This window comes from Salmo salar, chromosome 01, assembly GCF_965601325.2.
Source record: "Salmo salar chromosome 01, fSalSal1, whole genome shotgun sequence".
In the NCBI taxonomy this organism is placed as follows: Eukaryota; Metazoa; Chordata; class Actinopteri; order Salmoniformes; family Salmonidae; genus Salmo; species Salmo salar.
In genome coordinates this window covers 23,760,001-23,782,112 of record NC_138291.1, presented here as the reverse complement: position 1 = coordinate 23,782,112, position 22,112 = coordinate 23,760,001, and the positions used below count along the sequence as shown (strand labels likewise).

The 22,112-nt window shown below is 42.3% G+C and overlaps 4 protein-coding genes across 5 annotated transcripts in view; 1 reads left to right on the top strand and 3 right to left on the bottom strand.

Annotated features, from left to right (window-relative positions):
• Positions 1-250: 250 nt before the first annotated feature.
• gjb3 (gap junction protein beta 3) lies at positions 251-6,757 on the top strand. Of its 2 annotated transcripts, XM_014157241.3 has the most exons (3): positions 251-416; positions 830-982; positions 3,654-6,757. In XM_014157241.3, the coding sequence occupies exon 3, from the start codon at positions 3,722-3,724 to the stop codon at positions 4,556-4,558; it is 837 nt and encodes a 278-aa protein (XP_014012716.1). In that variant the 5' UTR covers positions 251-416; positions 830-982; positions 3,654-3,721; the 3' UTR covers positions 4,559-6,757. The 2 variants fall into 2 exon arrangements, with proteins under 2 accessions (XP_014012716.1, XP_045571038.1); XM_045715082.2 differs by lacking the exon at positions 251-416 and having other exon boundaries at positions 557-982.
• Positions 6,758-7,770: 1,013 nt separating this feature from the next.
• hmgcl (3-hydroxy-3-methylglutaryl-CoA lyase) lies at positions 7,771-11,416 on the bottom strand. The gene is made up of 9 exons (XM_014157129.3): positions 11,264-11,416; positions 10,904-10,993; positions 10,566-10,673; positions 10,271-10,366; positions 9,907-10,055; positions 9,682-9,745; positions 9,325-9,513; positions 9,081-9,206; positions 7,771-8,823 (listed from the first exon to the last, which is right to left on the bottom strand). Exons 1-9 carry the CDS (start codon positions 11,360-11,362, stop codon positions 8,722-8,724), a joined length of 1,023 nt encoding a protein of 340 aa, XP_014012604.1. The 5' UTR covers positions 11,363-11,416; the 3' UTR covers positions 7,771-8,721.
• An 803-nt stretch (positions 11,417-12,219) lies between these two features.
• On the bottom strand, positions 12,220-16,410 carry zbtb8a (zinc finger and BTB domain containing 8A). Its single transcript, XM_014156955.3, has 4 exons — positions 16,197-16,410; positions 13,618-14,477; positions 13,354-13,523; positions 12,220-13,243 (listed from the first exon to the last, which is right to left on the bottom strand). Exons 1-4 carry the CDS (start codon positions 16,259-16,261, stop codon positions 12,923-12,925), a joined length of 1,416 nt encoding a protein of 471 aa, XP_014012430.1. The 5' UTR covers positions 16,262-16,410; the 3' UTR covers positions 12,220-12,922.
• Positions 16,411-16,802: 392 nt separating this feature from the next.
• LOC106578183 (UDP-glucose 4-epimerase) overlaps positions 16,803-22,112 on the bottom strand; it is a 5,679-nt gene continuing 369 nt past the window's right edge. The window contains exons 2-11 of the mRNA XM_082971401.1: positions 20,652-20,785; positions 20,365-20,480; positions 20,059-20,172; positions 19,575-19,751; positions 19,310-19,423; positions 18,321-18,387; positions 18,070-18,155; positions 17,861-17,938; positions 17,528-17,642; positions 16,803-17,169 (exon numbers count right to left, since the gene is read on the bottom strand). Coding sequence (XP_082827527.1) covers positions 17,102-17,169; positions 17,528-17,642; positions 17,861-17,938; positions 18,070-18,155; positions 18,321-18,387; positions 19,310-19,423; positions 19,575-19,751; positions 20,059-20,172; positions 20,365-20,480; positions 20,652-20,772 — 1,056 coding nt within the window. The 5' untranslated portion in view covers positions 20,773-20,785 and the 3' untranslated portion in view covers positions 16,803-17,101. The remainder of the gene's footprint in view (positions 17,170-17,527; positions 17,643-17,860; positions 17,939-18,069; positions 18,156-18,320; positions 18,388-19,309; positions 19,424-19,574; positions 19,752-20,058; positions 20,173-20,364; positions 20,481-20,651; positions 20,786-22,112) is intronic.

Genomic DNA, 22,112 nt, shown 5'->3' with positions numbered 1-22,112 from the left:
TAGGAGTGACAACCCAGCTTCAAGTGGTGTCAGATTTCCCATCCTGTTTCACACAGGTAGAAGATACAGTAAGTAACAGGTAATATGATAAGTCATTGTTTTGCCTTTATGGAAAAAGTTGAAAGGATTAATTCCCTTGATGATTTGAGAGTGCCCCCCTCCCTCTCACCCACTGCCATGCCCCACCTCTTCATCCCACAATAGAGTTACCTTGCACCAGGTAAACCTTTGATACTTTCCACCAATCAGGTGCGAGGAACAGCAGAAGAACAACAACTGTTATTCACCTCTGGGTGTGGTGGTCTCTTATGTTAGTGGAGGGCTGGAGGCCTTCTGGAACAAGTTTTAACTGGAAGAAAGGACTCTGCATGGAAACTATTTATTGTGTTTGTAATTTAAAAAAAAAATCGGTTTGAGTATGTAATATTGTAGTTCTTTCACCAAAACATTATTAGGCTAATCCATTGTTGTCACTAAGAATCATCTGACATTAACCATAATATCTGAGCTCTAATTGATGGACACAGTAAACTATATAAAATGGGTCTATTTGCTTTTGTGCTACTAAGGGATTAACATAGTTTGATAATTAGCCAAACCAGATGTGTTTTTATTGTATTTTACATATAATAGGCCATGTGAAGGACAAAGTCACAATTTCTTTATCATTGTAAAGTGCAGTCTGGACTGTCAGGAGGCAGATATCTATCGAACTAGTGTGATTAGTGGATGCATCAGACTGATCATGAAAGAGCGAAGAGTTGTGTATTCCAGCGAAAAAAAAATCTGTAAATCCTAAAGCTACAAGAATTTTTTCCCCCACCCACAGGCATACTCCAAATACCCATTACTCAAGGCAACGACGGTCTACCTGTAGAGCGGGCTAAATCTCTGCGTAAAACGAATTAACCCAAGACAAATCTACAGAAAAAGAAAAGTGATTTATGAACAAAGGCACAAACAACGGATTAACATTTGTTAAGTAAGTGGAATGTAGGCTATCTATTTTTAAATATAATCTGTTACTTACTTTTGCTGTGTGAATTAGTTGAGCATGGGGTGTAGGCATTTGTATTGTTTTATTGCGTTGGTGTTGAATTGTAGCCTACGTTTTGACATGCGTCACCTATTCCGTTTAAGTTGTTTGACAAAATTCAGAGATTTACCGTACATTGTACCAATGTATCATAAAAGTTTATACTCAGCCACCTGAAAATGCGCAATAGAAGAGGTTATGAGTAAACGCTAGTTTGATGAAGAACCATGGTGCCTGTACGTTGAACTGTATCCATTCCTTTTTTGGGGATAATGTTTGAACAGTTCACATTGGCTTTATACCAACATGTTACATTTCTAAGCAGGCATAAGCAATGAGGGGAACAAAGAACATTTTTTAGAAAGATGATGGCACTGATGTCCTTCCCTGTACAGCCAAACAGTAAAAATCAGATTTATTAGGAAAATCATACTTATCCAATATCACAGACATCCCAACTGTTATAGCTAGGTCAGTGTGTGGTAAAGCAAGTTAAACCAAGACCTACTATAGCTGCATATGCCTTCATTTGCATTCCCCAATTGTAATTCCCCCCCCCCCAAATTCGAATTGATCAATTGCCACATTTACAGTGCATTCGGAAAGTATTCAGACACCTTGACTTTTTCCACATTTTGTTACATTACAGCCTTATTCTAAAATGTATTAAATTAAATACCCCATAATGACAAAACAGGTTTTTAGAAATGTTTGCAAATGTATTACAAATAAATACCTTATTTACATACAGTACCAGTCAAAAGTTTGGACACACCTACTCATTCCAGGGGTTTTCTTTATTTTTACTATTTTCTATAATAGTGAAGGCATCACAGCTATGAAATGACACATATGGAATCATGTAGTAACCCAAAAAGTGTTAAACAAATATAAAATATATTTTGATTCGTACAACACTTTTTTCCATATGTGTTATTTCATAGTTTTGATGTATTCAGTCCCGTGTGGCTCAGTTGGTAGAGCATGGTGTTTGCAACGCCAGGGTTGTGGGTTCGATTCCCACGAGAGACCAGTATGGAGAATTTTTTTTATGAGATGTATGCATTCACTACTGTAAATTGCTCTGGATAAGAGCGTCTGCTAAATGACTAAAATGTATTCACTATTATTCTACAATGTAGAAAATAGTACAAATAAAGAAAAACCCTGGAATGATTAGGTGTGTCTAAACTTTTGCCTGGTACTGTAAGTATTCAGACCCTTTGCTATGAGACTCGAATTTGAGGTCATGTGCATCCTGTTTCCCATTGGTCATCCTAGAGATGTTTCTACAACTTGATTGGAGTCCATCAAGAACCCGATGGTTACTCTGACAGAGCTCCAGAGTTCTTCTGTGGAGATGGGAGAACCTTCCAGAAGGTCAACAATCTCTGCAGCACTCCACCAATCAGACCTTTATGGTAGAGTGGCTAGACGGAAGCCACTCCTCAGTAAAAGGCACATGACAGCCCGCTTGGAGTTTGCCAAAAGTCACGTAAAGACTCTCAGACCATGAGAAACAAGATTGTCTGGTCTGATGAAACCAAGATTGAAATCTTCGGCCTGAATGCCAAACGTCATGTCTGGAAGAAACCTGGCACCATCCCTACGGTGAGCATGGTGGTGGCAGTTTTTCAGCGGCAGGGACTGTGAGACTAGTCAGGATCAAGGGAAAGATGAATGGAGCAAAGTACAGAGAGATCCTTGATGAAAACCTGCTCCAGAGTGCTCAGGACCTCAGACTGGGGCGAAGGTTTACCGTCCAACAGGACAACGTCCCTAAGCACACAGCCAAGACAACGCAGGAGTGGCTTCAGGACAAATCTCAATGTCCTTGAGTGGCCCAGCCAGAGCCCGGTTTTGAACCCGATCAAACATCTCTGGAAAGACCTGAAAATAGCAGTGCAGTGACACCCCCCCATCCAACCTGACAGAACTTGAGAAGATCTGCAGAGAAGAATGGGAGAAACTCCCCAAATACAGGTGTGCCAAGCTTGTAGCATCATACCCAAGAAGACTCTTGGCTGTAATCGCTGTCAAAGGTGCTTCAACAAAGTACTGAGTAAAGGGTCTGAATACTTATCTAAATGTGATATTATTATTTTATTTTATGCAAACATTTCTAAAAACCTGTTTTTGCTTTGTCATTATGGGGTATTGTGTGTAGCTTGAGGGGGAGAAAACAGTTTAATGAATTTTAGAATAAGGCTGTAACGAAACAAAATGTGCAAAAATTCAAACGGTCTGAATACTTTCCGAATGCACTGTACCTGTGTGTAAAACTTTTTGGTTGTGTAAACCTTCTCAGGTAAATATTACAAGGATAAAAAGTGATCTTTGTTGACAAAGTTCACTTTATATGCATGTCAACATATGGGATATGTGGAAGTAAACTAATGACAAATCTATTGAAAAGGGGAAACAAAATGCCACTGCATTCAAGTCAATTTCTCAAAAAATAGATATTATACTTCTGGTTCCTATAAAAGGCACATCAAAGTAATAGCCCTACACCCCAAAAATCTTCACGTGTTTGTGAAGATTGTGAAATGAATTTATACCATGATCCAGGTTATAGTGATGCCTCTCTCCCCCATCTTCTCTTTTATCTACTCAGGTTGATCCAATAATCAAGCTAAAGAAAGCTCATTCTAAAAAGGGGGCTGTCAACATCCAGCCCCAATCATGGATTGGAAGACCTTCCAAGCCCTCCTGAGTGGGGTGAATAAGTACTCCACTGCGTTCGGTCGTATCTGGCTCTCTGTGGTGTTTGTGTTCAGGGTAATGGTGTACGTGGTGGCGGCGGAACGCGTGTGGGGCGATGAGCAGAAGGACTTTGACTGCAACACCAAGCAGCCCGGCTGTGCTAACGTCTGCTATGACCACTACTTCCCCATCTCCCACATCCGCCTGTGGGCCCTGCAGCTCATCTTCGTCACCTGCCCCTCCTTGATGGTGGTGATGCATGTGGCATATCGCGATGAACGTGAGCGGAAGTACCACGCCAAGCATGGCAACAAGACCAAGCTGTACGAGAACACAGGCAAAAAGCACGGCGGCCTCTGGTGGACCTACCTGATCAGCCTCTTCGTCAAGACAGGCATCGAGATCTCCTTCCTCTACATCCTCCACAAAATCTATGACAGCTTCTACTTGCCCAGGCTGGTCAAGTGTGAGGTCAGCCCCTGCCCCAATCAGGTGGACTGCTACATCGGCCACCCCACAGAGAAGAAGGTCTTCACCTACTTCATGGTGGGCGCCTCGGCCCTCTGCATCGTGCTCAACGTCTGTGAGATCATCTACCTCGTCTCCAAGCGTGTCGCTCGCATGGCACAAAAGATGAAGAGAAGAGCGCGCACCTTGGCCTTGCATGAACGGTACAACAAGGAGAATTCCTGCAGCGACTGCAGCACTCTACCTATGTCTCGGCTGGAGAAACAATCCTTAAAGCCCCAGTTTCCAGGCCACCTTCAAGCCACCTTACCGGCTCACATGCATGCGTCTGCCCCTAATCTGTCCTAGAGTGGATGTCCACTCTATCCCAAGACTGAACCAAACATGGAGGCCTATGGAGCCAGGCCTCACCTCATTGTTCAAGCCTGTTCAAGCTGGTCCTCCTGTAAGACTTTGTATGAGAGACAGACTTTTCTCAAAGTCTCTACTGCCCTAGCTATTACTGCCTTATACTGCCATGGAGCAAGGCTTTGTATTGATGTCCATGACCCTGGGACTAGACAACCCTGTCGTGAGCCACATTCCATTTTATACAACTAAACTCCTACTGCCAGACTGAATGACCAACCCTTCCAACCCATTTCCCTTTACTATCAATGTTTCCCTTTCAATGCAACATAGCGAAACAAAATGTACTATGCAAGAGTTAGCATGCAAAACTACTGTCACTATGGAATACATTTTTTGCAGGCAAAACGCATCGGAGTAGGATTCTATTGCATTGACACGCACGACTCAGACCGTACTCTACACAGACTGGTGTAGCATAACCAATCAGAGCTGCAGTAGGCCTATTTAAGAAATTAGGCCCACGGGGGTGTGGTTTATGGCCAATATACATCGTGCATAAGAAGGGCTGTTCTTACGCACGACGCAATGCGGAGTGCCTGGACACAGTCCTTAGCCGTGATATATTTGCCATATACCACAAACCCCCGAAGTGCCTTATTGCTATTATAAACTGGTTACCAATGTAATTAGAACAGTCTGATGTACCACAGCTTTCAGCCAGTCAGCATTCAGGGCTCGAACCACCCAGTTTATAAATGCAAATTGATCATTGCCATATATGGATCTGTGCCATTCGCTTTGAACTTGACTGTGTTTACAGCATGAGCGGTCGTGAGTAGATGCACTTTTTTATTTATCAAAGCAAGAGCTGCATGTAGCCACATGTGCACATTTTGTTCATATCCTTTGCTAGTTAGTGAGTTATTAGCCCAGTTATAAATAATAATAATTTGTAGTCAGCAATGGGGGAGTGATTGCTTCATACAAGAGCACAAAACGTGTACATTTCTTTGAAAATGCGAGTTGAGTATGAGCTTTTTTTTTGTCTTAAAGGGGCAGTGTTGTATTTTGAGACAGGTTTGACTAAGCGAAGTAGCCAATAGGCAGCAGAGGGTAACATAATTTGTCATATTCTCTGAAATAATGTTTTGGGAATAATACTGCATGTTATTTTGTAAAGTGGTTTCTTACCTCAAACAATACAATTACCTTTTCAGTCACCTCCTTGTCTGAAGGACAAGGTAATTTTTTAAATGGTAGGCCACTCTGGTAGACCTACATTATGATCAAATAGCCACAGTAGCCTTCTTGACCACCGTCTGAACCTGTAACTTAAAGCGCTCAGCAGACCTGAAATTTGCTCTGTGCCAAAAAATATTTGAGGGAACATAAGCTAAGAGGTGGGAGGGCGAAGAGTGAAATGCTCACAGGGAACTATTTTGTCAGTGACAAGCATCTATTCAAGACACACCTGGCAGAGGTATTCACCCACATCACCGATACTTTGGAGGTGTGCTAAGGAGCTCTAGAAACAGGGACTACTAGAAAGAAAATGCATTTCAGAGATTTGCTTATTAATTACTGAAATGTGTTGTTACTTGCCTCAAAGACATTTGTATACTCTCTGTTTTATGACTTCAATATGAGACAACAGAATGATAACAAATATCTTTGCTTTGACAGTGTTGGTGCAAGATTAGTCTAAACTGGACAGTGGCTTACCACTACTTGGCGATGGTGCAACATAATTAATCATTTATTTTGTTTGATTTAAAGCATGCATTCTAATAGAAGCTCCTCAATCATTTAATCACTTTTGAAATTGTTTTTACTCTATTACAAGACTACATCTGCATGGTTCCTCTCATATTTATGTTGTAATGCCACAACAGATTGTCTGTGTTTGTACATGCTTGTACACAAACGTTCCTCATCCAAGGCCTATGTTGATTCAAATGAGAGACAAGGAATGCTGCTGTTTAATTTATCAAGTCCACGTATGCAAGTAAATGCTGGCATCTTGGAAAGCTGGAGCACAAAATCTGACTACAGAGAAAAGTGGATAAAACAGTGTTTCTCAGTGAACAATGGTGTGGACACCTGATAGCCTCACATTGTCAGGAACAGAACCTTCACAATCAGCTTCAAACTTCTGTTTTGTACATTATTTTTTTATAAATAAAATATGAACATTTATTTTACTTTGGTATCATTCATATTACAGTAGTGGACTTCATTCCTGTTACTGTTTCACTTTATCTGGAAAATTACTCTTCAGGTAACTCGGTATTCAGTAATATTAGATATTTGGCCACATTTCTGTCTGACTTAGCCTGAGTGACTAGATCAGAACATGTCTAATCGGGACCTTAACAGCCCCACGTGACATACAGGACCAAGCCAGTAGCACAGGGCAATGACGTCCTGTTATACAGGATGTTTAATTCATTAATGTACACACATGCACAGAGAGTGAATAGAATTTCCCAACCTCCCAACCTCAACCATTACCTCCCACCACTGAGATGACGGTTAGGGTTCCATTCAATCAGTATCGCTTAAGCGTTACAGATTGCTTGATCTACATTTTCGACTGAGCTGACATATGCAGCGTTTACCGTGAATGCAGTCTCCGCTAACGCGGGAACATTGCCTTTACATTTCTATCACGCTGTAACAATGAACTTCAGCGATACAGATTAAATCCAGCCCTTAGTCTATAGAAGACTCCGATTGGATTCCTGTACAGTACGTCCTATGGTTTACAAGTATCTCAATGGTACCGCCTTTGATTGGTTTTGGAGTGATAAAAAAAAAAAAACATGTTTTACCTTTAACTACGCAAGTCAGTTAAGAACAAATTCTTATTTACAATGACGGCCTAGGAACAGTGGGTTAACTGCCTTGTTCAGGGGCAGAACGACAGATTTTTACCTTGTCAGCTCAGGGATTCGATCTAGCAACCTTTCGGTTACTGGCCCAACACTCTAACCACTAGGCTACCTGCCGCCCCAATGTGGATTCCTCAGCTAGTCTAGTGTTATAAACTCACCAGAACTCTAGGTGATTCATCTCTATTTCCTGGTTGAGTAGGCAGTGTCATGCTGGTAGATATTTCAGCTACACTTCCGTAGCTGTGTCACAGACACTGGCTGTGTAAATGCACAAGGTTATGCAATTTGTTCGATTAAATATGCATAACACATTCATTAAAGAGTACGTTTTTTTTATTTTTAAATACAGCAAAGAATTTAGCTTCCTTAGATTTGTGATAAACTTTTCTAACAGCGTCATTTCAGAAGTGCAACCTTTTACAATAAATATTTCCATTCACAATGAGACACACCAAAACCAAGAATTAAACAGACAAAAACATTCAAATTCTATTCCAACTGCTGGAATGACGGACTTGACTGCCCTAATATGGTAGGTTTGCAAATCCCAAGTGGTTTTCAAGTAAGGATAGTCGGAAGATGACAATAACAAACATGACAACACAATGGCTAAATCCTGTGACTCCCTGTCCCATAATAGAAATCAATTTGTTGATTCTCATCAATAGATCTGTTTTCTATTCCACTCTGCAACCATCAAGGCCCGTTTTAGATACCTACTGCAATATACTGGCATTACCCATCCCTTAGCCACAGTTCCAACAGCTGGCTGAACATGAAGATTGACAAATAAGGACAAGGCTGTTATATACAAATAAGGACACACCCAAATGGTCAATACAACAATAAGTGTCAATAATCCCTTCATTTAACTTTGTTGATTTAAGTTTGGTATGAGATACATATTCAACAGCATAATTTACTCTGAATAAACCGTTTGTGCATTTGCAATGATCATGTAACACACAGAGGGAGAGGACAACAAGGCACCAGGTGTATGGAGGACATGAGAAGAATGAGAAGGCACCACTTGAGCAAGGCTTTCCAACTATTTTGATGTTTTCATTTATAAGAAAGGTACTTGACTTATATCAAATAACGGAACACACACAGTTCTTACAACCGTTTTTACCTACAGCTAAATCAAAGTATATTACATCTAAGTGGCACAGGTGTGTGTGTGCCTTGCCTTGGTAATGCCATATCTGGCCATATCTGTAGGTATCATTCGTGACATCCCTCTTATAGGCCTTCGTGGAGCCAGGTTCAGAGTTTGCAGGTTGCCTGGGCCACTTTAGAGCTAGTCTTTCTGTTCAGGGAACTACAGATGAATGCTCCAGCATCCATCAGCTTGGGCAGGTCCACTCCCTGAGACAGAGGAGGACAACAGAGTCACACACTGAAACAGGGAACTTTACATGTGTACTGACCAGTTTAAAAAGAGAACTGGGACTCCTCCAGATCAAACGTGTTGTGTTAAATGTAAACACCGAAGACAATTCATTTTTCAATACACAGGAAGTAGAACATTATCTCATAACAGATTGCCAGACCTATTGGACTGAGGGAGGACGTGAAAGAGGGAGACTGATAAAAAAAAAGAGAGGGAAGAGGTGAATTCTCACTGTCTGAATGCCGAGTCCATGCAGCATGTACACCACATCCTCTGTGGCCACATTCCCAGAAGCCCCTTGTGCATATGGACACCCTCCCAGGCCAGCCACGGACGAGTCCACAACACTGATGCCCATCTGCAAAAATAAACAGCATCTTCATCAAATGTATGCCAGAAGTATTGCAGTACTTTTTATACACCAAATCAGAGAGGCCTCTATATTGCACTCAGTTTCAGGTCTTACTGTGCAGTACCTGCAGGGCGATGAGGATGTTGGCCAGAGCCTGACCATAGGTGTCATGGCAGTGGACTGCCAAGGCGTCAACAGGTACCTCCCTGCTCACTGCCTCCAGCATCTCAGTCATGCCGCCCGGTGTGCCCACACCTATGGTGTCGCCCAGAGAGATCTCATAGCAACCCATTCTATACAGACGCTTGGCTACCTGCATTAGAGAAAGCAACAGATGAAATCTTCAAGCGGGTTTAAACCTCTATGACACTGTTAATAAAATCTATTTGGAGTATAATTACATTTATAAGGGAAGCTGAAGAGACTGTTCTCAGTGACAAGTAATAGAATGCTGGGCTTGGTCTGAGTCAGAGGAACTCACCTGAGCCACTTTGTCTGGTGACACCTGGCCCTCATATGGGCATCCCAGCACACATGACACATACCTGAGGGAACAGAGCAAGGAGGTGAGACTGATGCCCTGGAGTCAAACAACCTGACGTCTTAGAGTAAACAACCCTACAGCATTTTACAGACTTTCCCATTGAAAATCACGACCGCTCCCATTTTCTTCCTCTGCTTCTCCGTGTCTGTCTGTCAATCTTACCCTCTGACTCGCACACCGGCCTCTTTGGCTGCTTTGGTGACCTCCTCAAAGCGCTGCAGGCTCTCATCCACAGAGCAGTTGATGTTCTTCTTACTAAACAGCTCAGAGGCAGCCCCAAATATGGCCACCTCTGCTGCTCCTGCCTTCACCTGAGAAAATAACCAGCAACATACTTGCTCAATACCTACACTCTAAAAATACCACAGTGCTTACAATGGTTTAATAATTAGCTTTGATGGAATTATTAAGTTACTGAGTTACATGAGTTACGCAAACATATGTGTTTCTGTTATGTGTCTATTTGATGTTGAGGTGACACAGTAAGCACAGTAACATGTGCATGGAGCCAATCAGAGGTATGTACAGCTGCCTGGAAGCCCTTGAGGTTGGGGGTCAGTACGGGATAGGACACACCAGGCCGTCTGTTGATCCCCTTCATCACCTCTACCTGGTCGGCCATCTGTCAATCAGGAGGGACAGGACACATCACAAATTATGCAATTGCAACTATTTTCATAATTGAATGAATACAGTATCCATAATAAACATCTGTAAAGCAAACTATGGTAGTCACATGGACACCGATATTCAGTGATGATCTGGAATATACAATGTGAAAGGACATGTTGTTGAGTAAACAAAACACTCCAGTAAGCTACCTGTGGGACCCATTTTGGAGAGACAAAGCTTGTGGCTTCAATGACAGGAAGACCCGCCTCTGAGAGCATGTTAATCAGGTGAATCTTAACTTCAGTAGGGACAAGAGTCTGACAGGGACAGCAGGAGAGAGACATGAGTTATGACAATAACATCTGCAACAGGTGGCTTTTGACACAGTTCCCCAGAACTGTAAAAATACTTCCTGGTTACTCTTGAGTTTGAGCGACACCCACCCAGCCACACCTGCTCAATTCAATGGACCACCAAAAATATGTAATTCACCGGTGGACTCAGCAAAAAAAGCATCAAATCCTAATAAAGTGGAATACTACTATACCTTTTCATTCTGAAGACCATCTCTGGGTCCAACCTCCACTATCTTTACCCTCTCTGGTAGAGCCTTCCCTGCAGATGCACCAACCTGAACCTGTTGACAACAGAGGTAAGTGTGAGACAGTACATGTAGCTAACTACAAGTAAACACACATACATACATTATGGCTATGACATTGCCCGTTATACCAAAATAGAGTATTTCACACACATTTTAAAAGCGGTCTTTAGCATTAATTTTAACCAAAAGTTAGCTAGTACTGCTGTAACCTTAGCTAGCTAAGTTAGGCTAATAAAATGAATTTTTTTTTAAACAAGCCACTGCACTGGAGAGACGTTGAAGAAAGAAAACACACGGACTTACTGATTTCGCCACTGCTGCTGAACAACTGAAGGATAAACATTGATGACCCACTCTAGAACCAAAGGTGCTTCTGTTGACAAATCTCATGACAGCCGCCATGTTCGTCCAGCCTTAGCAGTGACGTACGTTTCTTCTTCTTCTTTGGGATTGGGTTGGCAGATAGCATCCAACTTTAAGGTGCATACACCGCCACCTACTGTACTGAAGTGTGAGGCCAGCCACGACCTACCTACGTTCAATTCTCTTCATTATTCCTGTTCTTATGAAAAAATTGCACCACCAACTAACCCTACCCCTATATACCACTATTCCCGAAAAATTCAAATCACCACCCCATTAACTCTTCTGCAGTAACATCCCATACACCCAGGTTATTCTCTGCAGTTAACACCTACACTCATTAAAAACCCACTAACCCATTCCACTACTTTGACCCTATCTGCTCCTGCACCATGCCAACGGCCTGGGAGGACGGGACACCACCACTCAACACACCCTGTAACTCTTCTGAAGTCAAATCTCGTATACTCTCAGGATTCCTCACCCTTGACCCACCCTACTGTACTTTCTTCACTGCCTCAGCACACAACAATTTCTTCTGCTGGTCCTCTACTCCACAAAAAAAGTGGTACATTACCACCACCTACTGACCAGCCCAGATATAGCCTACATTTGCACCAGGTGTAAAGTTGACTTGAAACACCTCCAATTGTTCTGAAAAGGATATTGGAAAGCGAAGTTACATCATGAACGTGAATGACTGTAGTTTCTTTAACTTTAATGTTTTATTCTATCTCATAATCTTTATTTTGACTTTGGTTTAAATGGTTTACAACATTATAAACCATTTGTGAGCAAAGAACAGCCGCAATATGGCCCTAGACCCCACCATAGATAATCAAACTCAAATTGAAAGACATTTCCTGATGAATCAATAAAACAAAGTCAACTTGGAATTTCTTTAAAAATATAAATTTTATGTGTGTAAAATAAGTAGAAAAGATAATAAATAAACATGGATGATACATCAATAATAATCATGGTCAAAATAATGTGTAGTAATTCATTTGTAAATAAAAACAAACAATTAATAGTAAACAATTAACAGAGTAAAACATTCTCTACACAAAATCGTGCAAACACTGTCCACTGTAGTTGACTTAACATGAAAGGTATTGGCAAACATATATAAACACCATTGACTTCCCTTTGATGTCCCTTAAAATCCTCACTAACATCAAAGGTGTGAGGAGTATTTGGCTGGAAATAAGTGTTAATATTCTTGATGCAAAGAAAGATGAAAGCTGACAAACAAAATGGTAACATTATACATTGTACATTGAATATCAAACACTTTGTCTTTTCATATTAAACTGAAAATACAAGCTTGAAAACGTCTTGTTAAGAATAAAAGCAGTCTATTATATTACAAATTCTAATATTTACAGTTATAAACAATTATTATTCAACATAACTTTCTCCAATGAATAGTCATTAAAAATGTGGATGCTTATATATAATCACTGACAATAAACATTATAGCAGACACTCATACACAAAAGTGCCCAGTCAAGCAAACACACACACACACACACACACACACACACACACACACACACACACACACACACACACACACACACACATACACACACACATTCACTGAAGCTCCTCATCGCTGTCTTCCACTTCCTGGATGATAAGGTCAGCTCCTGAGTCTTCTGCCAGGTCATCATCATCGGTTACCAGCCAGCTCCTCTGTGTGTCTCCATCCTCCTCCTCCCCGTCCACCCCCAGCAGTAGGGCAGGCTCCTCGCTAGCCCCCTCCAGGCCATCGATAGGCAGATCCTCACAGCCCGTCTCCTGGATGCACTCAGTACACATGCGGTAGCGCCGCAAGCCCTCACACACTACCCGCCCACTCTGCTCTGTCACCTGACGCTTACACTTCCTGCACACTAGCTTCCTGGCCTGATGGATCTGTAGAGCATTAATCAGGGAAACAAATTGAGAAATTATACAGGAAAAACACTAATAGAATGTCTACACCTGTAAATCTGCCCACCATGTTTTAGCCCTAGATGACTCACCGTCTCGAAGTGGCTGCGAAGGTGCTCCAGGCGGGTGAAGCGTTTGTTGCAGGCCTGGCAGGGATACGGCCGCTCGCCCGTGTGACAGCGCAGGTGCCTCTTCAGGTCTGCCTTCCTCTTGACCGTGTGAGTGCAGAACGGGCACTTGAAGCGCATGGAGGGGTTAGGGTCTAAAGTGAGATTAGGGGGACATTAATTAGAACCTGTGTTAACCCTAAGAACGTAATAATTAATAACGGTCAATAATAATATCACCGCACTCACCTTTGTTAAAGAGTCCCACAACACCCACAATGGTAGGTAGAGTGGCATACAGTTCGTCTGCCTTCTGTGCCGTTTGTGACCGGGCCTCTTGGATGGCCAGGGCCTCATCTGTTGAGGAGCGCATGCAGTAGGGTTTCCTCTTGCCAGCCCCTTTCCGTCTGCGCTCCGCACGAGGCCGGGCAAACTGGGGCTCCGCTGCATCCGGCAGCACCTCCACCTCAGGGCTGTGCTGCTGGCTGGGCTGAGGGGAGCTGAGATCCTGCTTCAGGACTGCAGCATCCAGGTCCAACTCCTTCACCAAGTACCTGGAAGACTGGGGCCTGGAGCTGTCGTGGGTCCAGAGGGCAGAGGGAGGGCTGATGGAGGTGGCTGCTTGGTGGTCTATGGCGTTGTCCTCCCTACCCCCCTGAGGATAGCTGTTCTCAGACAAGCTGAGGTAGCGGACATCATCCTCTTTGGCACTGATCTCCAGGGAGGACTTGATGAAGTCCTTGCAGTAGCTGATGACGTTGTTCATCTGCAGGTAGCTGGCAGCGGACATCACCTCGATCACATTGTGGCTGGAGAGGTCCAGCTGTCCAGAGTAGATGAAGTCCAGGATGACGGTGAACGTGTCGGGGCTAAAGACCTCGAAGGAGGTGCTGACCGGCTCGGCGTTGTCATCGGCCCCATGGGAAAGCAGCATACGGAAGTAGCCGCTGCTGCCGAAAAGGACATTGCGGTGGGCCTTGAAAAGCTGTCCCTCCACCAGAACGTTGCAGTCACAGAACAGCTCCTGACGCCTCTGATTATCCAACTGCTTCAGCAGATAGCTCTGGTGATCGGCTGTGATGTCCGTATGGTACCACCGCTGGGCCTGTCTGCAACACACAACAGACATATGTGACAGGTGAATATAATGTCACACACAAATTATAATAAGAGGAAAATTGTTGAGACTGATCACATGATCTGGATTGTAAAATCATTCAACATACAAATATGAATTCACACCACCAAGATAAACTGAAATAAAGGTGAATTCAATGAATTATTTATGAAAACAATTATACACTACAAAATTTGCAATTTTCATCTTCTTGTGTAACCATCACTGACTGCCTTTGTTTTCTAGGTGGAGCCAATCCAACTCAATGATTTATATACACACTAGATGAATTGTGGGGTGCTGTGTTGAAGCCACTGTGCCTCCATCTTGGCACTCCCCCATGTTGTAAAAAAAGATTTTATAGCTATAGTAATTACTTTATTAATGTCTACATTCATTTTTGCAACATTAATTTTAATCCATACTTTAAACTATATTATGTGAGCTAAACATACAAATAAGATAACTGTAAACGATATTTTAAAAAAATCCTTTAAGTATTATATTTTTTTAGATTACTAATGTTACTGTTCCCGCTACAGCAAAATAAAAGATGGAAAAAAAGTACATGAATTTAAGTCTTTGAAACATTTAATTGAAATACAGCAGTATTCCATTCCTATGGAGGACTAGGCCTACTAGGGAGTGCCAATATGGCCGACTCGTGTCTTCAAAGCCTCTCAATGGCCAATACATACATTTACAATCCAGGGTTTATATACGCCATTGATCCAACTCTTCAGAGAGTCAGCCTACTAGTCCCCAACCTGCACCGTGAGTGGTTGCCTCAGCCGTCAATCAAGCGCTTTACAATCTGAGGGGCTACACCCGACTCACTGACACCATCGGGTAACGAAACCCTGCAACCATCCCACAGGAGAATAATAAACCCTCACCAGAAAACTCTTCACAAATAGAAAACGACAGTAATGAGAGATTATGAATGTGTGCTGCTCTCATACACAGAGGGTATATTTGCTTTGTGGATTTATTGGTTGTTTAAAACCATGTCAAAATTTTCTCGTTTAGGCATGTATTTATCACTAATTACTTATATCTAATTAGCTGATAACGTTTTAAAAAATATCAGCATTTCGTAATAAATAAATGGAATACACGAAGAGCTGCATGCAGCACTGCGCCCACTTAACGCCCGGTTGGAGTGGATACCCTATACATCAAAACAACGAACTAATTCCCCCAAATATATATATATAAATCAATATACCATTTAATTCAAAAGCATTTACGTATCCATATCTTAAAATTACTGTGAACAATAATAGGCTACTACAGCGCATCGAAATAAAAATCGGGTAGCTTCAGTGCCTGTGCGCGAGCGCAGGAGACGCCCACTTACAGCTCCCGCACAATGGAATTACAGTAAAACAGAGATATTATGGTAGACTTCAATCAACCAAGCACAAACAAATACGAATCATAGTTATATCCCAGGTGCCAACGGACCGCATCACCTTCACACCCGATTTTGGATCCATTGATCACCCCTTTCATGCCCACACTCCAGAGCTCAGTAGCCTACGAGCAGCGAGGGGAATTTCCGTGCTGCGGAACCTAGTGCATTTTCCTCAGGCGAGCGATGTCCGCAGGACCCGCTTACGCCCTATAGGCTAGACTGCTTACCCGCACTCCCTGCTTCTGCCAATGCTCTAGCCAATGCTCTACCCACGACAAAGGTATCGATACTCACAGGTGATTTGGTTCGCCCGTTGCCCGATATGCCAAATTCGCCCCCATCTCTGTCACCATTGCCATTTTTTTTTGGGCAATTTTACTCCTTCTTTTACTGGTTCGGGGTACACATTCGCTTCACTTCCTGCTCAGCCCTAAAGACCGAAACCCGTTTATAGACCGAGAAAAAACGGCAGTGCTGACGTGGGTGTTTAACTGAGCGCCCGAGGGCCAAGGAGCCACTTAAAGTACAAGTGCCCCTTTTAGAGACTATACTCGCCTTTTTCGGCCTTGAAATGGGAAAGTGTTGAAATAGTAACATTCCTAAAATACCGGATCCTCCTAATTTTTGTTTAAAACACAATTTGAACAGATTATTTGTTTAAAAAACATAGCCTATCCCATAGCCGCAGGAAGTATGGTGCTGAGGGTGCTGCAGCGCCCCCTGATAAATCTAAATTTAAAACAAATAATCAATAAAAATAACATAAATAAATATTGTTCAACAAAATTAGTGAACTTGGCCTTTATTACTCCTGTATTAGCAAGAGAAATACTCCTCAAATACTCCCCCCCAACACATCAACTCTTACCAGGGTCATCAATGAGGCCAATGAAATCAAAACACAATATAACTTCTTTATTTCCCCATTTTATGTCTATAGACTCAACTATTAAATAATTACAGAACATGTCTATGACAATACATATAAATGACAAGACATGGTATTTTTTATTTAAGCATTAGAGAATAGTCTTAGTGAAAGTAGCTGTAAGGAATCAACAACATAATATTAAATCATTATGAAATATAAATCATTCATTTTGTCTTGAGGTCTCTTCATGTGTGAATGTGATAGAAAAATTTGCTTTGGCCCAGTAATTTAGGAGGAAGTGAAGAAGGTACTCAATGAGATGAACATCTCATGAAGACGGGCCGTTATTGGTGAATCCGGTTGGGTTTTTGGACTGCCAGCGCCACAGGTCCTTACCTTGGAAGACATAACCAGAGGCATAACATTATTACATTTTAGTCATTTAGCAGAAGATCATCTATCTTAACCATGGTAACTTACAGGAGCAATTAGGGTTAAGTGCCTTGCTCAAGGGCACATTGACAGTTTTTCACCTAGTCGGCTTGGAGATTAGAACCAGCAACTTTTCGGTTACTGGCCCAATGCTCTAAACAGCTAGGCTACCTGCCGCCCCGTATTATTATTATACATTGCACTCTATGGAATCAGGATTGTGCATTGTGCTGAGGACTGGGGCTGTCGTGATGTGTTGACAAATTATGTATAAACTCAGAGTAACAGTAAGTGGTAGGTAGTTCAATAAAGGTTTACTTACACATTCTCTCCAGGTTGAAGTCAGCTTTCCAGCCCAGCTCTTTCTCAGCCAGACGGGGGTCAGCATAGCAGGACGCTACATCTCCTCCTCGTCGAGGGGCAATCAGGTACATGATCTGTGGCAAAGACAATCATAACAGTACAACCACCCCCACGTGAAATTGCTTGGTCTGAAATTAGCGGTCAGACAGGTATCGCTTGAAGTAGCTGCTTTCTACACATGAAGACCTAAAAAGGATTCCATTCCCTGTAATTAAGAAGTAATAAATATAAAATACAGGAATACTGATGGATGAAGGCTCTGAAGTTTTTAAAAGAGGGTCAAGTCACTCACCTCTATCCCTGAGGCCTTCTCCATAGCCTTTACCATCTGTAGCACAGAGTAACCCGTTCCTGTTCCTAAGTTATACACCTAGAGGGAGATAAGGGGAAAATGTCACATTTCTAAAAGACAATGGATGAGACAAGAGCAATTGTGAATGAATGAGGAAAGACAGGACACATGTAACAGTGGGGTCAGGTAAGCCAGCCTGTATACTGTACTTTGCATCCACAATTGTCCTTCAGTTTCTTGAGAGCAGCTATGTGTCCTTTGGCCAAATCCACAACATGGATGTAATCTCGCACCCCTAAAGAGAAGAAGGATTATTCACAATTGGATGCATTACTGTACAATATGATTTGACATTTACCATCAGACATGGTTATGCCTGATTGAATTCTATTCAATGCTGTTTTCAAACAATGTCAATCAATCCTCTTTTTTCTTTAAGCATAAAGTCAGTCATCATTACCTGTTCCATCAATAGTGTCGTAGTCATTCCCAAACACATTGAGGTGTTTTCTTCTCCCAATGGCAACCTGGGTTAGAGAAGAGAGAGCCACAGCACCTAAAGTTAAGTCCATTACACTCAACAAAAATATAAAAATGCAACATGCAACAATTTCAAAGATTTTACCGAGTTACAGTTCATAAGGAAATGAGTCAATTTAATTAAATTCATTAGCCGCTAATCTATGGATTTCACATGACTGGGAATACAGATATGCATCTGTTGGTCACCGATACCTTAAAAGAAATGAGCCTCACAATAGGCCTCAGGATCTCGTCATGGTATTTCTGTGCATTCAAATTGCCATCGATAAAATGCAATTGTGTTTGTTGTTCGTAGCTTATGCCTGCCCATACCCCCCCTGATACCATGGGGCACTCTGTTCACAACCTTGACATCAGCAAACCACTCGCAAAACACGACGCCATACACGTGGTCTCCGGTTGCAAGGCCGGTTGTATGTAATGCCAAATTCTCTAAAACGAGGTTGGGGGCGGCATATGGTAGAGAAATGAACATTCAATTATCTGGCAACAGCTCTAGTGGACATTCCTGAAGTCAGCATGACAATTGCACACCCCTCAAAACTTGAGACATCTGTGGCATTGTGTACACATGTGTAATGATCATGCTGTTTAATCAGCTTCTTGATATGCCACACCTGTCAGGTGGATTGATTATCTTGGCAAAGGAGAAATGCTCACTAACAGGGATGTAAACAAATTTGTGCACAACATTTCAGAGAAATAAGCTTTTTATGTGTATGGAACATTTCTGGGTTCTTTTATTTCAGCTCATGAAACATGGGACCAACACTTTACATGTTGCGTTTATATTTTTTGTTCAGAGTACAAAACTACATCCCGGTGAAAAGAACAGAAATTAGAAAAGCAATAGTTCGAAGTGGGATACCACATCATTCATGGTGGATAAACATTATTTGTGGTTACCTGGGCGACATAGGGCAGCAGGTTGTTGGGGATGCCCTGAGGGTCTTCTCCGATGAGCCCAGAGGAGTGAGCCCCAATGGGGTTGAAATACCGCAGCAGCACCGCGTTCCAGTCCTGTGGAATACATGAAGTAGTATGGGCATTATTATCATTATACACATTGTTATACAAACTGTTATTCAGGACATCTATCATGCATGGGATGTATGTGACAGATGGTCAGGGTGTGTGTTGAAGAATAGAGAGCCTGGGGTAGGTACAGTACCTTCTCTGCCTTACACTGGTCCATAATCATCTCCTCTATGAAGTACTTGGTCTTGCCGTAGGGGTTGGTGCACCCCCCAACAGGGTGCTGTTCATCTATGGGAAGCCACTGGGGGTCTCCATACACTGTGGCTGAGCTGCTGAAGACCAGATTGCGCACGCCATGAGTCTGCATCACCTGGGAGACATGCAGATGCACACACGACACACACACACACGGACAGCAGCCGTTGAGACAGCAATCTAAAGCACACACGCTTAAGCATACAGACTAACGTCCCGAGGTTGGTTGAGATTATTGCAAGCAACACGTAAACATTAGTAGCAGGTCATAAAGTAAAAGACAAGAACAGTGCTACAAAGTTATAAAATCAATACACAGCGGCACCCATGCACTTAGGTAGCAGTTCTCGGAAAGCAGCCATTACAGAATAGGTCACTTCAAATGATGCAAGGCAAGCTGAGATTGAGGTATTCTAACTTACCTCAAGCAAGTTCATGGTTGCAGTGAGGTTGACCTGATAGTACCTCAATGGCTGCTCAACTGACTCACCCACCGCTTTCAGACCAGCAAAATGCATTACAGCACTGAATGAATGCTGTTAAGACATTAAGACAGCGACAAACAAGTAAACACTTCATAAAGACAAAGGAGAGTGATGTCTTGAGCAAAACTAATAATAGGGCCAGGAGCTGTCCCGGACCACATGACCTGAAGAGTAAAACTCTGGTGCCTAGTTAAAGCAAATGCATTGGAACACTGTTCAGCAGGGATGAGTGTAGTTCCTAACCTGTTTGAAAAGCTTCTCCAAGCCTGGGCGGTCCAGCAGGTCCAGCTCATGGAACTCAATGCTGGTGTCCAGGATCTTCTCTATCCTCCGCAGGCTCTCAGGGACATCTCCTTCTCCTCCATGAAACATCAGGATGTGGAACAATGATCAACACACATGCATGTGCACACACACAGAAACACACCTTTACTGTAACTGTTCTCACCCAAAACAAACAGTAACTGTCAAACCGATAGCGTGTGTTACATCACTATCAAAGTTACGCCGGGCAAACTAAGGACACTTACCTCGGACAGCATTGCTGAAGTTATCTATGACCACAGGGCAGAATCCTGCCTCAATCAGTTCCACCACACAGTGGCTGCCGATGTAGCCTCCTCCCCCAGTCACCAGGACCTTCTGTGCCATCGTGACCGCCTGCCTTACAAAGACAGAACACATCACACACCAGCAACACATGACAACACATTTAGTGGACACAGCAACAATCTGGAGACGTGCTCAGATCTACCTTACTGAATTCCTAAAGATCAATGTCTGACTAGAGCTTTGCAGGAAAAACAAATGCAGAGGAGAATGTTTTATGGTGAACAACTCATGGTGTGATTATAGGAATGCACAAACCCTTAAGAGTTTATGTTCCCTGCTTATCTTGTGTAATTTCTCCCAGTGTACACATGTATAGATTGCATTTGATAATTGCTACAGTGCTATTTGGCTTGTTAAATCTGATTTGCCCCACCATTCTTAATTTCTTGTATTTTTCCCCATACATTTTAATTGTTTGACATTTTACTGCATTGTTAGGAGCTACACTGGACAAAAATATAAACCCAATGTAAAGTGTTGGTATTACAGACAGAGGAGTATTTCTGTCTGTAACAAAGCCCTTTCATGGGAAAAACTCATGATTGGCTGGGCCTGGCCTGGCTGCCAAGTGCTGGGCCTATGCCCTCCAAGGCCCACCTATGGCAGAACCCCTGCCCAGTCATGTGAAATCCATAGATTAGGGTCTAATGAATTTATTTCAATTGACTGATTTCCTTATATGAACTGTAACTCAGTCAAATCTTTGAAATTGTTGCATGTTGCGTTTATATTTTTGTTTGTGCTCTAACACAAACTGTGTACACAACCAATAAACTTTGATTTGATCTGACTTTCATTAGACTGTAATAGTATTTCAGGAACAGCCCAGGTTACCTTTTGTCTAAGAGAGCAACCCATAAAATCTGGAGGGCTTGTCAAGCTAGAATTTTTTAAATAGGTATGCGGTTCAACTATTCAATTTCAGTTCCCCACCCCACCCAATCCACGTCACCATTCAGTGCACCTGTACGACCAGGATATAGAGGATGAAAAGATAACATTGGTGCAGTAAAGAGAGGCTGTGTTCGAGAGGATCAAAACCGTAATGTATCATGGGTAAATTGTGACTGACTGACCGATCTACAAACCTATTTATAACTTTACATCATAAATAACTACTCATTATTATTTGTAGATCGGTCAGTCAGTCAGTCACAATTTACCCATGAGACATTACGGTTTTGATCCTCTTGAACATTGCCAGTGTCCCTAATATCACATTACACTGTAGTTGCATTGAACATCATCTGAATAAGACTGATTCCTGGCCTTTTTTTGTGCATTTCCTGACATCAAGGAGACACAACATAATCAGTCAGTTAAAAATTGTCATTGGACTGCTATGTTATGCTTGACTCTCTCAATCCTGTCTGTAATAA

What these genes read in the sequence shown, in the direction of transcription:
- hmgcl (XM_014157129.3), bottom strand. Translation starts at nt 11,362, where the DNA reads ATGGCGGCTGTCATGAGATTTGTCAACAGAAGCACCTTTGGTTCTAGA. An exon ending in CAGCAGCAGTGGCGAAATCA is followed by an intron (nt 10,994 to 11,263) that starts GTAAGTCCGTGT and finishes TGTTGTCAACAG; the next exon opens with GTTCAGGTTGGTGCATCTGC. An exon ending in ATGGTCTTCAGAATGAAAAG is followed by an intron (nt 10,674 to 10,903) that starts GTATAGTAGTAT and finishes TGTCCCTGTCAG; the next exon opens with ACTCTTGTCCCTACTGAAGT.
- zbtb8a (XM_014156955.3), bottom strand. Translation starts at nt 16,261, where the DNA reads ATGGCAATGGTGACAGAGATGGGGGCGAATTTGGCATATCGGGCAACG. An exon ending in ACGGGCGAACCAAATCACCT is followed by an intron (nt 14,478 to 16,196) that starts GTGAGTATCGAT and finishes TGTGTGTTGCAG; the next exon opens with ACAGGCCCAGCGGTGGTACC. An exon ending in TGTGGGACTCTTTAACAAAG is followed by an intron (nt 13,524 to 13,617) that starts GTGAGTGCGGTG and finishes ATCTCACTTTAG; the next exon opens with ACCCTAACCCCTCCATGCGC.
- gjb3 (XM_014157241.3), top strand. Translation starts at nt 3,722, where the DNA reads ATGGATTGGAAGACCTTCCAAGCCCTCCTGAGTGGGGTGAATAAGTAC.